General features: G+C 39.5%; 1 protein-coding gene across 1 annotated transcript in view; it reads left to right on the plus strand.

Annotated features, from left to right (window-relative positions):
• uxs1 (UDP-glucuronate decarboxylase 1) overlaps window positions 1-15526 on the plus strand; it is a 56056-nt gene that overhangs the window by 14166 nt on the left and 26364 nt on the right. The window contains exons 4-6 of the mRNA XM_024286813.2: window positions 3137-3180; window positions 5012-5072; window positions 7502-7682. Coding sequence (XP_024142581.1) covers window positions 3137-3180; window positions 5012-5072; window positions 7502-7682 — 286 coding nt within the window. The remainder of the gene's footprint in view (window positions 1-3136; window positions 3181-5011; window positions 5073-7501; window positions 7683-15526) is intronic.

The following is a 15526-nucleotide window of genomic DNA, read 5'->3' on the forward strand; positions in this document are numbered from 1 at the left end:
TGTGTAATTATGGGCGAACACAAGAGTTTTGAACATGAGTGCTTGTACAGTATACGTGCGTTCATTGACTTTTCATTGGAAGTGGTCGCTTGAATGCACGTTGCTGAAGGCAGCATGAATGTAGCTTAAGTGTTGCAGTAATTGCAGCTTGTACCATACTTTGTTATAGCCAATTCACCATTAGTCATAGACTTTTTGCCATCATATTGTAAACTTAATGAAATAATTTTTTACACATTAGGCGTCAGAAGGTTTCTACCTTCATTTTTAGTTTCTTTAGCTTCAGTAATGAGGTCTGAGACTTCAGTTCAGAAAAAAAAAGCATTTTCCACCTCTAGCCTGTAGAAAATGTACTCCGTCTTTTCTCAGTCATTAGAGGATAGCAGACTTCTTCCAGGAAGTACAATTCCCTCTTTCATAAAAGCACCATTTCTACTTTTCACATCGAGTTTGTTGTTCAGGTAAAGTCCTTGGTTTCTGTATTTAATCATCACCTTTTCCTCTTTTTCCCAGAAAGAAATAGTGATCTCTTAGAATCCACTCTACTTTGTCTTGTCAGAATTCAAAATGATGTGGTTGTTTCAACACCAATAAAAGCCTGCTTTCTCTTTGTTTGATTTTTTTCATTTAACACTGACAGACCCAACCATAGTAGTTATCACAGTATTTCTACTGATGACTGAACTCTGGCTTGAACCTAAAGTCTGAGGTTCGCAGAGAACCCTGTAGGAATATGCAGATAAGTAACATTGTACCTGGAAAAGAGAATCAATATTTTTTCAGACTCCAACTCCACAAATGGTTGTGAATATGTTGTTCAATCGCAACTTTCTTCTAATAATGAAAAACAAGAAAAACAAACAAAAAAAGAAACAGGACCATTTTCATTTCTAGTAAACAGTACTGCACACCAAACACATAGAGTTGACATTTCTCAGGTTTAAAATCAATGGTTGTCCACCAGGATGCACCTAAAGGTATGTTTAGAGGGTAGTGCAGAAACATGGACCTATTCTAAAATGATATTTCTTCCTTGTTCTCACATTGAGTTACAGTGATTCACTATTGTTGAAAATAGGAGGAATGATAATCAGATGTCAATCTCCCAGCTCTTCTTTTTTTGAGTGTTAAGGATGCAGCAAAACATTTTTCTAAGGGCATCCTGTCAACGATAGGTCATAGTGAACTCTAAAACAACATACAAGGGTATATAAGGGTACTGCACGAGTGCAGGGAACTTCAGTTATCCTTATGAATACTAAGTACTCATGCAACAATCATACTGTCTACTTCAAGACACTCTTGCAATCTCTGTAACCCATGTGTTATTCTAGACATGTTTACATTAAAAGCTGGGTCATCTGGACCCCACAAGACAGTGCCCTGAACTTTTTTTTCAAGGATTTTTTTATCTTCACTGGTGTTTGTGGTAGACATAAAATCCTGTCCCCCTTGTCATGGGAGGGATCAGACATCAATGTAAGGATTGGGTCATCTAGACCCCATTAGAGAGCACAAGGGCTAAAGGGCCCATACTATGCTTTTCTTTAATCTTAGAGTAAACTATATCCATATATATGATCATGTATTATCTTTGGAACACTAACAAGCAAATGATTAATGGGGGGAGGCTCGCGACGTTAGCTGATCACCGCTGGCTAAACAGAGAAAGTGTTTGTGTTAGTCTGGGGGTGGAGCAGACTCTTCCTGGAGGGGGTGGTTCTGAACTTGTGACATCAGCATGTGAGGACCTGCTCTTTTCCCTGGGTATGGGAGGGGCTGCTGTTGAGAGTGCAAGTTTTAAGAGGATTACTCAGAAATGTGTGAACGGATCAAAATACAGATTTGGGGTTGTTTATAGTGAGGGTTAAAAGCTCAAAAAGTTGTATTTTATGTATATGGCAAGACAACCCCCCAAAAAACTGCTACTGGATACCTTTGCAACTCTACCTCACAAACTACTGTATGTCTAATAATGTCACAATCCAGGAGTCCCTTGTGAATCATAGAGGTTCTTATCATATGCAACATGCAGCTCTTGGAGCGGCGTGTTTTACTCCACATTGTAAGAACAGACTCTCCGAAGTGGGTAGATGACGATGATGGTAGTAGACTTGAACCCACCTTAGGATGTGACCTGTGTCCAATCCTGATGCAAATATGAAGTTCCTATAGCTTTGTTCCAGGACTTTATTTATTTCAGACAATGTACTTAGAATGCAAATTCAACAGAAAAGGAACAATGCCTTGCAGAGTACAGAAAGCTGCTTCTTTCCTAGTCTGAAGGTCAGAAGGTCCTGTAGGATCCCATATGACTTTTCTTGACAGGATATCAAGACTTCTGCTGACTATAAAGCAAAGATGGCTGAATATGTGGTCAGATGGCTCATTATTTTGTTGAACCAATTTAAAGTTGACAGCTCTCCCCCAGTCCCTGCTATAGCCGCACTCTGTTTTCCTTGGTTATTAATTTTGAAACAAACATAATTGTGTCCTGTTTGCTCTCTATCTGTAGCTTTGGGGCCAAGTACCACATTGCTTATTTAAGGCCACTGCAGCGTTGGGGATCGTCTGCCACCTGTCAATCAAAAGACGTTTGCGTTGTTAGGTCAAATGTAAAAAAATTCCACCTTCTCTTCCTTGCTACAGTTGCAGTCAATGCACAACAAAGATGCAATATTGTTTTTCGTGTTTTAACATTTGAGGGAATAGAAATGCTTTTCCAACAAACCCCCTAGAGGTCACTTGATGAACAGCAGTTGGTTTTGTTTTAAAAGAGTTCCAGCCCAGAAGCTGCAGAGCTCCTGCTTGGGTTATCTGAACCTGTTGGATTTAGTCTTTTTAGCTCCAGTCAGGCCAAACTTTTGCAGTCATGCAGCAGAGACAGGGACGCAGGTGGGATGAAGGAAGGGAGAACTGCTATTATAAGAACTGTGGTGACACAGGCCCAGCAGGAAACTGTAGAGGTGTTGCAGAGAGGATAACTGAACCTGTTAAAAATACTCCTCTCCACGGAGAGTTTTCCTCTCCCAGAAACATAGTTATATATGATTTTTTTTATTGCATGTTTTCCAGGTTTTTTAGAAAATGTTTTTAAAAAGCCTCACAGGTTTATCTTTTTCTGTTTTGTCATCAGGCTGTGGCTCCTCTGAAAGAAAAGATTCATGACCTGGAGCAAAGGTGTGTATTCCTGCTGTTTTTTCACCCCACAAATTTGTGCTCAACATTGATTAATAGCATGCCTCCTGTTTTTCACTATTAGCATATTCTTGCCTTACAGTACGCAGCTGGTTCAAACAAAAGGCTCCAAAGCTATTAGTAGAATTTGAGGAGCGTTTTTGTTTGCCTCACTGATTTATTTAAATTATTTTCTATGACTCCATTTAATTTCAATAGAAAGCAAAATATAGCACACTGTGTGTGAAGGCAGCATTTAAATTACTTCAGCCCAACATTATGCATAGAAAAGAGATGGTGACAAAGGGCACAAAAGCTAATTATCTGAATTTACACCATTTACTGATTGTTTTTCAAGGAAGCTGCAAACATATTGGATCACCTTTGATTTTATTTGTGAACTCCCATTGTTTTTTTTGGATTAGAAAATTCTATCTATTTTTTTTAATAATTTAAATGTAACCATGTTGAGATACTGATTAAAAATGAATGTCCTGGCTCTTGATGAAGCCCAGAGTGTGGAAGGTTGTGGGATCGTTTTAAAAACCGGAAAAATGCTTTTCCATACAAAGGATCTCCTGAGGGCCCAGAGTTGATTATTGCAGCTGTGTGGGCGCAGTGATGACTGTAGCCTCTGCTTTCTGCAGTCGTGCTGCTGCTACTAATGCCGTCACTACATGTGGTGCCTCTGATATAGGTTTGACTTGAATGCTTATGAGATAGAAATGTTATGGGATGATGCATTTTTCTTTTCTTTGCACTTTCTGCCCTTTTTTTTCATCCTGATTTTTTAAAAATGTTTTTTTATGTTTTTAATAAAGCATTAATCTTAAATTTGTTTAAACATAAACTTTAAAGACCCACCCTGATTTGAAAAAAGTGTTTTTAACATGTTCTTGTGGCAGTTTTATGATGACAAAAATATAGTTCCAAATTAAATTTCTTTGTTCAAATGTTGGGAATCAGGAACAGATGAAAAAATGCAGTTTAAAAAAACGCGTATTTGTGACAGAAAATACTAGGGGTGTAACAGATCATAAAACTCACGGTTTGGATCATTTTTTGGATCAGTAAAAGTAAAAAAGAAATGACAGGAAAAAACACGACAAATAAAAGCCTAAAATGACTTATTTGAAAAGCTTTAAAACATATATTTGAGAAAACATCATTTACATGTCTGGATACCAAATCTACAAAAGTGGAGAGAAAAGAACAATGAATATGCCCCCCCCCCCCTCGCACATCTAAATTAAATCTTAAATGAAAAAGTTCAATTTTAACTTTCATTAAGTTTATGTATGAATTGTAGCATTGAAACAAACTGTGAGAACATTTAAATGTATTATCTGTAGTTCATGTGCAGGTGAGGGACTGCCATGCCCGCCTTTCCTGGGTGATTTTTGACCCCTTTGGCTTGCTTTACTGCCTTTCCCTGATAGCACGTCCGTGTTGCAGCGGTCCCCCAGCCGCTGCTCTTCACTGGGTGATCTGAACCCAGACACGGAGACGTTGAACTGACGCTTTCATTCAGCATATCTGTGATCCCGTTACACCCCTACGAAATACAAGCTCCAAGCTCTCAGCAACGGCGAATGGAAGGGGGGGTGGGGTTGTTCTGCACCAACAGTCCGCCCACAACTCAGAGGCAAATTTCTAATGAACTACTACTACTCTGCAGAAACTAAGTCTTAGAAAACATAAAAGAGAATGCTTTAAAAATGGATCAAAAGATGGTCGGAGTGGGACTTAAAGGTTTATTATGATACAATTTCGAGAGTAGAATATTTATGTAATTTGTTTCTTTCAATTTTAATCACTGAATCTTTTCTTTTAGTGTTTCTCAGAAATATCCGCCAGTGAAATTCCTCTCCGAGAAAGATCGAAAAAGGATTCTGGTAAGTCCCACAGACTTAGTGTGGCGTTACATCTTAAATACTCTGCTTCATCTGGACAAGTCTAAAAGCTGGAGTGTGGTGAGGACCAACATTCGAACACTGGTTGTTCTAAAAAGGAAAAGTCTTGTCTGTCTTGCAAGTCAACCCGGCATTTGACTTAATCATTGAGTATCTGGAGCACAAAAAAGCAGCAAATCATGAAAAGCTTGTTGTTTGGGGATGCAGCTGCTGACATGTTTTTATTTTTTTTTCTTTCTGATTGGTGGCTTGTTTCAGTCAAAGATAAGAAGCAGCAGGTCTGGTAACTGTGATGTTGCAGACCTTTTGATTAGATTGAATGCATTCTGAAATGGGAACACACCAACCATCAAATCCCAAAGTTTCTTGATTAGTTCAACAGACGGGATTTCCGACTTTTACAGAGAGGTTCACAAGTTTGGATACCCCTGGTAAAATGTTATATTGTTGTGCATAAAGTTGACAAGGAAAGATCAAATTTCAGAGGCAGTGTGTTAAAACTAGGGCTGTCAGATTTGTCGCGTTAAAAACGCATTAATCTGACATGTGCTTGACGCCAACAATTTTTTTGACGCATTAATCGCGGACTTTCTCATACGTGCCTTTCCATACCGCGCGCGGGCGTCCCGCCCTCTAACTCCCCGGCTGCTCTCACTAGATCACGGGCGGGTCACCAACCTCCGAGCTGCGACCTAAAACCGGCCCGGCGCTAGGACCTGGAGAGCTCCTGCACCCTAACCCGGCTCCGGTTCACGCCCAGAACCACATCTGGTGGTACCAACTCGCCTCCGGCGCTGCGTCCCAAGAGCTGCAGACCCCCGACGTTCCGAACAGCAAGCGCACCGGGGGACGTTTTAAATGTTCTGGAGGTTTAAGCGTGATCCAGCCCCAGCATAGCGGTCTGTCTGCCGGCATATTCATGGCGTGAGCTCCGCTGGACATGTCTAGCATCGAGCTGCAGCCAGAGAACGCGGCGGCAGTAACAGACTGTCAAACTATCCACAGAGTATCCCGCTTTTCTCAGTCTTTAATGTTTTAAAAAAAACAAAATTTAATTGGAAATGATAAATCTCTATTTCATTTATTACTGTAGTTCAGCAGAGGAGGAAAAGATTTGGTCCTGACAAAAAATGAACATGAAAGTGTTATGGAAATGTTATTTTTGATGTTTTTTATTTTATTTTACTGAACGTTGATTGAAGTTTAGAATTTAAAATGCCCTTCACTTGCACTTGGGCTTTTGTTAGGCATTTTATGTTACAGCCTTTTATTGTTAAGAAAGTTTATCTCAATACAATGTTACAAAATAAAGTATTTCTGATGAAAACTATTAATTTTGTCATTCCTGTTTTCATAATTAATGTAGAACTGCAAAATTCCACGAAGCACACATTTTTTTTTTCCTTAAAAAAGGCCACATGTAAATTTGCGATTAATCGCGAGTTAACTGGACAAATGTGATTAATCGCGATTAAAAATTTTAATCGTCTGCTCCCTTTCTTCACGAGGAAATAGTCTTCCCCCTTTCTCCACCAGGAAATAGTCTTCTACCTTTCTCCACCAGGAAATAGTCAGCTCCCTTGTTCCACCAGGAAACAGTCTGCTCCCTTTCTCCACCAAGAAATAGTTTGCTCCCTTTCTCCACCAAGAAATAGTCTACTCAGTATCTCCACCAGGAAATAGTCTCCCCCCTTTCTCCACAAGGAAATAGTCTTCTACCTTTCTCCACCAGGAAATAGTCTGCTCCCTTGTTCCACCAGGAAATGGTTCGCTCCCTTGTTCCACCAGGAAACAGTCTGCTCCCTTTCTCCACCAGGAAACAGTCTGCTCCCTTTCTCTACCAGGAAATAGTCTGCTCCCTTTCTCTACCAGGAAACAGTCTGCTCCCTTTCTCTACCAGGAAATAGTCTGCTCCCTGTCTCCTGCCGTGTTCCCACCATCCCCCGTCTGCTTGCGGCATTCTCGGATACGTTCAGGATCCATCCCAACATGCTGTGCGGATTCCTCACCAGAAGCTTCTTCACAAAGCTCGAACGCTAAACCAAATGTTGGCCATCACTGCAAAGGATCACAACAAAAAGAGCTGACGTCTGCACGTCTGTGTACGAGCCGAGGGAGCCTTGGGAAGCTAGCTGCTCACCGCTAGCCTCATGGAGGAAGTGTTTGTGTTAGCACGTGAGGACCTGCTTGTTTTGGTGGATATGGGAGGGGCTGCTGTTGAGAGCGCAGGTTTTAGAGGATTTCTCAGAAATACATGAATAGATCAAAATACGGATTTGGGGTTCTTTATAGTGAGGAATGAACATTATAATGCACTTAAAAGCTCAAAAAGAGAATTTTTTCATGGTTTGGCCACTTTAAGTCTTTAGAACACACTAAAGATAATAGCTGTGGTTCTGTTTTCCCTCTAGATCACCGGAGGGGCTGGTTTCGTTGGCTCCCATCTGACTGACAAACTGATGATGGATGGCCACGAGGTGACCGTGGTGGACAACTTCTTCACCGGGAGAAAACGAAACGTGGAGCACTGGATTGGACATGAAAACTTTGAGCTTATCAATCATGATGTCGTCGAGCCGCTTTACATTGAAGGTGAGTGAATGTTGAAAACTATTCATTATTTAAAGTGTGTTGCTACTAAGAAATAAAATCTCTCTGCAAACACTGAGGAAAGGATTCAATCTGATGTAACAGATTATCTAACTTTTGTATAACATTATAATGGACTCTAACTGGAATCATTTGTATTATTCACACCGCTGAAATCTCCATACAATGTTTGCTATAGTACCTAACATTGCTGAGTTGGTTGAGTCATCCATAATGTCTCCATTCACTCATTTCACTCTGATGATGACTGAACATGAAGTTGACTGAATGGAGATATTATAAAGATAATCTAGCTGTTATAGAGACAGTTCGACAAAAAAGCCATTAGTAGATGATTAAAAGCAGAGGAAATCATTCAGACACATGCAAGGCACTCTGAATGAAGTCAAGGTTTTAAGATCCGCATGATGAACTGCTCAAACCAAGAGTAGAAGTGTAAATGCAAAAGAAAAGTTGCATGCAGAGGTTTAGAGGAGACTGTAGTAATTTAAAGATAAACTAAACTACAAACTTTATAGTAATAAGCCAGATTAAAAATCCTAAATTAACCACATTTTCTTTGACAGACTTTTAGAGACACTGTTTGTGACTAACATCTCAAAAAGTACCATATTTTTTTAAAACTATTAGGCTTCTAAATTTCTTTAGTTTTATCAATGGTCAATAGTGAGCATGATGTATGAGTTCAGGTTCTGCTCTGGAACTGATTTTTTTTTTTTTGTTGGATACACAGAACTCATAAATCTGTCCAAATGTTTTAGTACAACTTTGGTAAACGACGAAATCACACTGCTTGATGGATAGTTGGAGGATTATGGGTATCTTAAAATGAACTGACAAAGGGAGAGCATAGTTTTGTTTTTAATGTGTTAAAACTGAACAATGTTCATAATTAATGTGAATAAGTTGAATACATTTTGACTTATCTGCCTTTTTGAACTCAGTACACAGGTTGCTTATTGCAGAAAAGAGGTTAACATGAATAACAACACAATTTTCTTGATATACTTCTTATCAACCTCTTTGACAACTGTCAGTTTCTTGACCCCCTCTAGACATTCTTGTTGTCATTGTCATGTCACTCCTTTGTTCTACTTAATGCACCAAATAATCTGTTGGGTCCTATACTGTATGTGAAGAAAGGCAGTTCATTTTCCATTGACTGATATAACTCCTTATCTGGACCCCACAAGACAGTGCACTGAACTTTTTTTTTTCCAATGATTGTTGATCTTTACTGGTGTCCAATGACAGACATGAAGTATTGTCCACCTTTGTCATGGTAGGGCTGACACCACAATGTAAGGGTGGGGTCATCTGGACCCCATAAGAGAGCACGAGGGTAAAACTGTTTGCAAAAATTCAAATTTACAATGTCTGTTTTTCATATTTTCAGTCTGGTTTGTCATTCACTTTAAAGTCATCCTGAATTGACCCAGAAGATTTGTGCCTATACTTTATCTACCACAACAACAGACAGAACTCTACTGATGTCAGGGCAAGTTTTGTACAGTTTAAAATAAAAGTTTGACTCTCAGTCTAGTGCTGTTAGACAGAAGTGAGAGACTGTAGAGGGAACGACTCTGGGTATTTTATATTTGACCCAGTTGTCTCTTACACCCTTTGGCTACATGTTCTCCTATATGCAACTCAGAAATGTCTTCTTTTACCAGTTCCTTTATTCTGAGAGGTTTTATTAAAGTCTATTATCACCAGTTGTTTCTATAAGTCCCAGCTATCTCTGTCTCTAGATATTTCTCAACAATGTCTAATATCAGTGTCCGTTCAATTTACATGTTTCTAATCATGCCTGTCATCACATCTAAGGAGAGCCTCAAGATTTTTGGTTTTCCCACCTTTTGCTCTGCCTGAAGATTTTCTACACAGCCACTGTTCCTAAACTATGCATGTCCAAAGTTTGGCCTATGGGCCAAATGTGTTCAAATTTCTATCGGCCTGTAGGCTCCTTTCATAAAATTAATAACATGCATCCCAAAGCAATTTCTAAAAGCTGTGTACAATTTCTTGACTGTTGTTGGGTAAATTGAAGTTTAAACCTTTGTAATGCTAACGCTCGGTCGACCTTAGCATACATTGCTGACTTACGGAACATCTTTATTTACTCACAGGTATCAATTTTCCTAACTCTTCTAAGGAAACGTTTTAAGCACCATCATTTTGCTCATATTTTCTTCTTCTTGAATAAGGTGTAATGCTGTAGCGCGATCTCCACCTAGTGGCCAAACTGAAACAAAAGCAGAAGAACAATTGTTGAAACTTCTCCATTTGAAAATCCATGTAACACTCTACGGTATTAACAATCTCATTAGAATTTCCCAATAAATGTTACATCATGTGAACTGTATCAATATGAAAATCTACAAAATATAGATAGATTATTAATGTATTTTTAAACAAATGTGACTAAATGCATAAACTGTGTAAACTCAAAATTGAATTGAGAGGACTGAAAGAATACAATAAATTGGAAACAAATTGTTCCAGGCTCTGGTAAATTGATCCGAATTGATTCTGGAAATTATTGGTAATACCCAGCCCTACAAGCTACCTGGAAAGGAAAGGTGAGAAAAATTGCCAAATATGTTGTAGTTAAAATATGTAGCTTTGTTTTCTATTTGAAGAAATGAAAAGTATGCCGGGCTGCACGGTGGCGCAGTGGTTAGCGCTCTTGCCTCACAGTGAGAAGGCCCCGGTTCGAATCCCGGCTGGGACCTTTCTGTGTGGAGTTTGCATGTTCTCCCCGTGCATGTGTGGGTTTTCACCGGGGACTCCGGCTTCCTCCCACCGTCCAAAAACATGCTTCATAGGTTAATTGGTGACTCTAAATTGTCCTTAGGTGTGAATGTGAGTGTATGTGTGTGTGATTGAGGCCCTGAGACAGACTGGAGACCTGTCCAGAGTGTACCCCGCCTTCGCCCTTCAGTAGCCGGGATAGGCTCCGGCACCCCGCGACCCCGAAAGGGAAGAAGTGGTCAGGAAGATGATGACTGAAAAGTATGCCATTGTAGTAAAATATCAATTAAATATTTTAAATTTCATGTTATTACACTAGTTTAAAGAATGCTGGCCAAATGATTAGTCTCCTAAACATTTTCCCTTCACCAAATCTGCTCCTCTTTGCAAAATGTTTGGACACCCCCACCCTAAACCATCCAACACTGCATGTTTCAAACATTTTCTCTTGAGCCGAGCTGCCACTCTTGTCATACATTGGCTCTGACATTTTCCCCTGCTCCCTACCATAACTGCCCCTTTGACTCGTTTTAGCACCTATTTTCTTGACAGTTAAGCCCAAGTCCTTAAACTCCTGCCCTTACTCGTGATTTTTCCTATTGCATCCTTGTCTCTCTAGGCTGTCTTCCCTCAGTGCATAACACCTAGTCATCTGCAAACACTGTTGTCTTCTGAGATTTTACTAATCATAATGATGGCTTTTATCGCTTAGAGGGTTTAAGTTAATCTTCTGGTCCTGCAACGCCACAACTAGTTCATTTTAACTTTCTTTTGTAACACCTGGAGGACGTCCTACATCAACTGAACTCCTCCTCTTGCTGTCTGGACATTCTGTCCAAAATTTTTTTCAAAAACGTTTCAAAGGTCCTGGAGTCAGTGTTGCTCCAGATTCTGAACTTGCCTTTAACATCTGGTGTTTTCCCACAACCACTGAAAATAGCTGTAAAAAAGGACAGTCTAGACAAAACACACATGGGCAACTACAGACCAAAATCAAACCTCCAATTTTAAGCAAGATGATTGAGAATGATGTTTTCTATCAGTTAAATGAATTCTTGATAAGAAACAGCTGCTATGTCTTCCAGTCAGTCCTCAGACAGAGCCACAGCACTGAGATGGCTCTGACCAAAGTGACCAATGATATATGTTGGAATACACAGGGAAATTGGAAACAGGAATATTTTGTGTCAATTGGTAACTTTACATTTTAACTAACCAAAGTTGCATGTGGAGTTCCTCAAGGCTCCGTCCAGGGGCCCCTTCTATTTAATATAAACATGCCCCCGCTGGCCCAGATAATAAAGAACAATATTTGTTACCATAGCTATGCAGATGACTCCTGAAACCAGGAAACTGCAGCTTTTTCAGAACTCTGCTGCTCGGGTTCTCACAAATTGTTGGTCCACCATTTGTTTCCTCACACAGAGCTTATTCTGGTTGATGTAGCTGTTCTTGGTTAGACTGTTTTGACTAACTTATGCAAAATTAATGAAAGAAGTAGAATGCTTCAGTGATACATAAAAAAGTACAAGCAGCACTTTTCTAGTCACTCTGACTTGAAGGCTAAAAGAGTGTAACCTTTCAGAATTCATAACATAACAGACTTTTTTTTTGTAATTCTATAAATGATGCAGTTTTTACTATTAAAATAGACAGCACAGTATGTAATGATTAAGCATTTTCAAGACAGAATCTTTATCCCTAGAAGGATGGATTGTATCTTTATTCAGTCACTGCTGCTTTTCAACCTAAGATAAAAAAGAAGAACAATGAATAACACATTTGTCTGAATCTGTCTGGTCTGACTGTTTCTGTGTGTTTTCTTGAACAAATAATGAAAGTTTGTTTCTGTTCAGAAAACAAACCAACCTGCTGCTCTAAAACCATTGAGATCTCTGCTGTGAACTCTTCATGCATTCAACACATTTGATCTTTGTCTTTATCGGTTTTCTGTAAACTTTTGATTCGGTAAGCAGTTTGGCTGTGTTGCAGCGACAGCCTATTGGACATTTGGATGGAACTCTCTTCATTAAATTATTGGGATTTACTGTCTTTTTATTATTTAGTGAAATTGTGCATTTCAAACCAATTTTAAACCAAAATTCTGTTCTACAATCTTCAATAAGGTCTTTGAAAAGTTTTAAATTTACTTATGGAGTTGCTGCAGTGTGGTGTAGTGGTTAGCTGTGCATGCGTAGGTTTTCTGCGGTTTCCTCTCAGTCCAGAAACATGCTTCATAAGATAGTCATAAATTAGGCGTGAATATGTGTGTCTCTCCAGGGTACACCCAATTGCTGGGATATAGTCCAGCAAACCCTGTGACTCCGAAAAGGATCAGAACATTAGATCAGAATATGATGGTTGGATGAAAACCTGTAGGAATCCTGTACTAAAAGTAGATGTTATTAAGTTTATGTTCTCAACTTTTGTAATAAATTTTTTTATTCTCAACGTCCAGCATTTGTCTCATGTGTTGGACCTCAGCGCCTCCGCAGTAAAGCAACAAAATAAAGCATTGCCATAGATTCAGAATCCTATCAAGGACACACTGAAGCTTTGAACGCTGACAGTCATGCAGAGATCATCAGGTCAAACATTTATCAGATTATATTTTTTGTTATTAGAAGCAAGCTTGTGCTTAGTTTACAAAAAAGAAAGGATGACTAGAGTTAGATAATCACTCGGGTATGATAAAGAAGAAAACCTTCTGAAGATGCAGACCAGTGTGAGAGAGTTGGCCATGAATTATAAAAGCCAAGCAGACATGACCATCTTTCTGTTCCATCCATCCATCCATCCATCCATTGCTTATTCACGGTCAGAAAAACGTCTTAGGGGACTTATTTACACTGGTCCATCTGTGGTACGTCTTTGTTGCGTCAACACAAAAAATATGATGTTCATTAACCAATTGGGATGTTAACACCGCCTTCGTCACACCTGCGTCTGACATCTGTCTTTCTGCGATGCAATGCAAGTTTTACGCAGGAGTTGTATTTTGAGTTCGTTGACGCATTTATATCGTGGCATAAGGCTAGGGAACTGGAAACAGGTCCAGGTTTTTAAAATAAAAACTTCTGTTGTACTTTCAAAATAAAACTTTATAAAATATATATATATATTTAAGGTGAAGTGCCCACGAGATGTCCATTTTCGCCATGAACGACAAAAATTTTATTGTGGAAGTACAAAAACATAGAATTTATGACACTTAACATGCATTTACAAGAACTCAATGAGGAAGGAAAGAACATTGGATCTTGCTGTTTAAGTTTTAGATGAGCCAATAGAACGGGAAGAACCACTCAGGGGGTGGCAGGACAAACCAGTCCCCCGGGAGCCAGGGGAGAGGTGGACCGGAGACACAACAGAGACAATTGAAACTGACGGTCATGAGACAGACTCCCTATGCGATGCAAGAGAGATGCACCGCAGACGGACCAGTGTAAATTCAGGGTTAGGAGACATGCCTAGACTTCTTCGCAGGAAGTTCCTTCAGTTGCTGGGGAGGATCAGTGGATCCACTCCAAGCTTCTTCTGAGTGGCCTATCTCTAATGGAAGTTGTGTTCCGTTATCCCTATATTGGCAGAAAAATATGAATATATGCAAACTTTAATCAATAAAAATATACCATTCTTGATAAATTATTGTTTCTACTCTTGGACCTCAGCTCACATCAAATCACAGCTGTATGTTTTCACCTTTATCTATACTCGGGTTCAGAAGCTGTCAGACCTCCACAAAAGTTTGTTTTTATGACGTTGACGTGGCATACCATCACACAAACGTATGTGGATCCAAACATCAATAGGACCCCCAAGTGGGACTCCCAGACTCTGATGTGGATGTAAATATCAGGGGTAGCATTCCCTTTGTGGAACACCGGTTTGTCCTGTTTCATGAGGCTTTCGAGATCAGGGATTCTGAGCAAGAGCTGCCTTCTTACGTGGGTCACGTCTTCAAAGTCTGCTGTCAAGCATTTAAACTTTGACACACATACGTCTTTGTCGGTTGTGTCGGCCAGCTCCATCTCCATATTGGGTTGACTCACACCTCTCAGAGCCGTGGTGTTCAGCAGAGATGGGTCGATGCTTTGGGGAGGGATGGAGAAGTATAAAGTGTTTTTTTTCCCCCTTCTCTGAACAAACTCACTGAATCGATTAGAAAACGACGTCTGCATTGCAATGATAGCAGAATGTAAATACTCAGGATTTATTATGCGGTGAGGTTGTTCGAACTCTCTCAAATTGGGGAAGTGAGACAGTAAAACAGTTGTTATACCATGGTCAGAGTGAATATTTGATTCTGATTGACTGCAGGGTGTCCTTTAAAAACTAAAAACAGACACCTTAAACCAGGGATTCTGGTCAAATTGCTTGAATGTTTTGTATAAAATATGCTGGCCTTAAACGTCAGTTAGTAACTAGAGCCTCAGGAACTTGGTACATCAGTGGTAATACGTTTCACAGTTTACCACAACAGCAAAACAGTAGCAAAGATCTCTGTCCTTCAAATGGATCCATGATGGACATGACAGGATCTCTATCATATTTTACCTGCAATGTGGCCTTTAATTTGAAATAGTTTGTTTGAATAGTTTGTTGTCCGTCATTCTGTCTTGGATTTCTTATTGCATAATACAGATATAGATTTTTGTATTATTAATTGATCCACTTCTAATGATCAAAATGAATGCTGATTTTTTTCTTACAATAAAAGGGATCTTTTACTTTGGACTTTTTTTTTTTTTAAGTCCCCCTGTGACCATTTTTTTTATAAAAAAAATGTCCCCAGTAGTGTTTTAATTATGATTATGAAGTTTATAACCAAATCCCACAACCTAAATGTCTTAAAAAGACATTTTTCATGTTGATCTGAAGCCTCTGTTTCCAAAATCTCTTCTGAGGGGGCGTGGCTTTTGAGCAGCCCCACCCCTGATCCCCCCGTCTGATTATTATAGCTCTATGTCCCGCTAGCGTAAATCTGCTACATAAAAACATCCATCAATATGGGTAATGTCCAGCCGTATGGTTCTGATCCGGATGTCAGCTGGACGAGGAAGTGAAGATCT

This window comes from Oryzias melastigma, linkage group LG21, assembly GCF_002922805.2.
Source record: "Oryzias melastigma strain HK-1 linkage group LG21, ASM292280v2, whole genome shotgun sequence".
Lineage (NCBI taxonomy): Eukaryota > Metazoa > Chordata > Actinopteri > Beloniformes > Adrianichthyidae > Oryzias > Oryzias melastigma.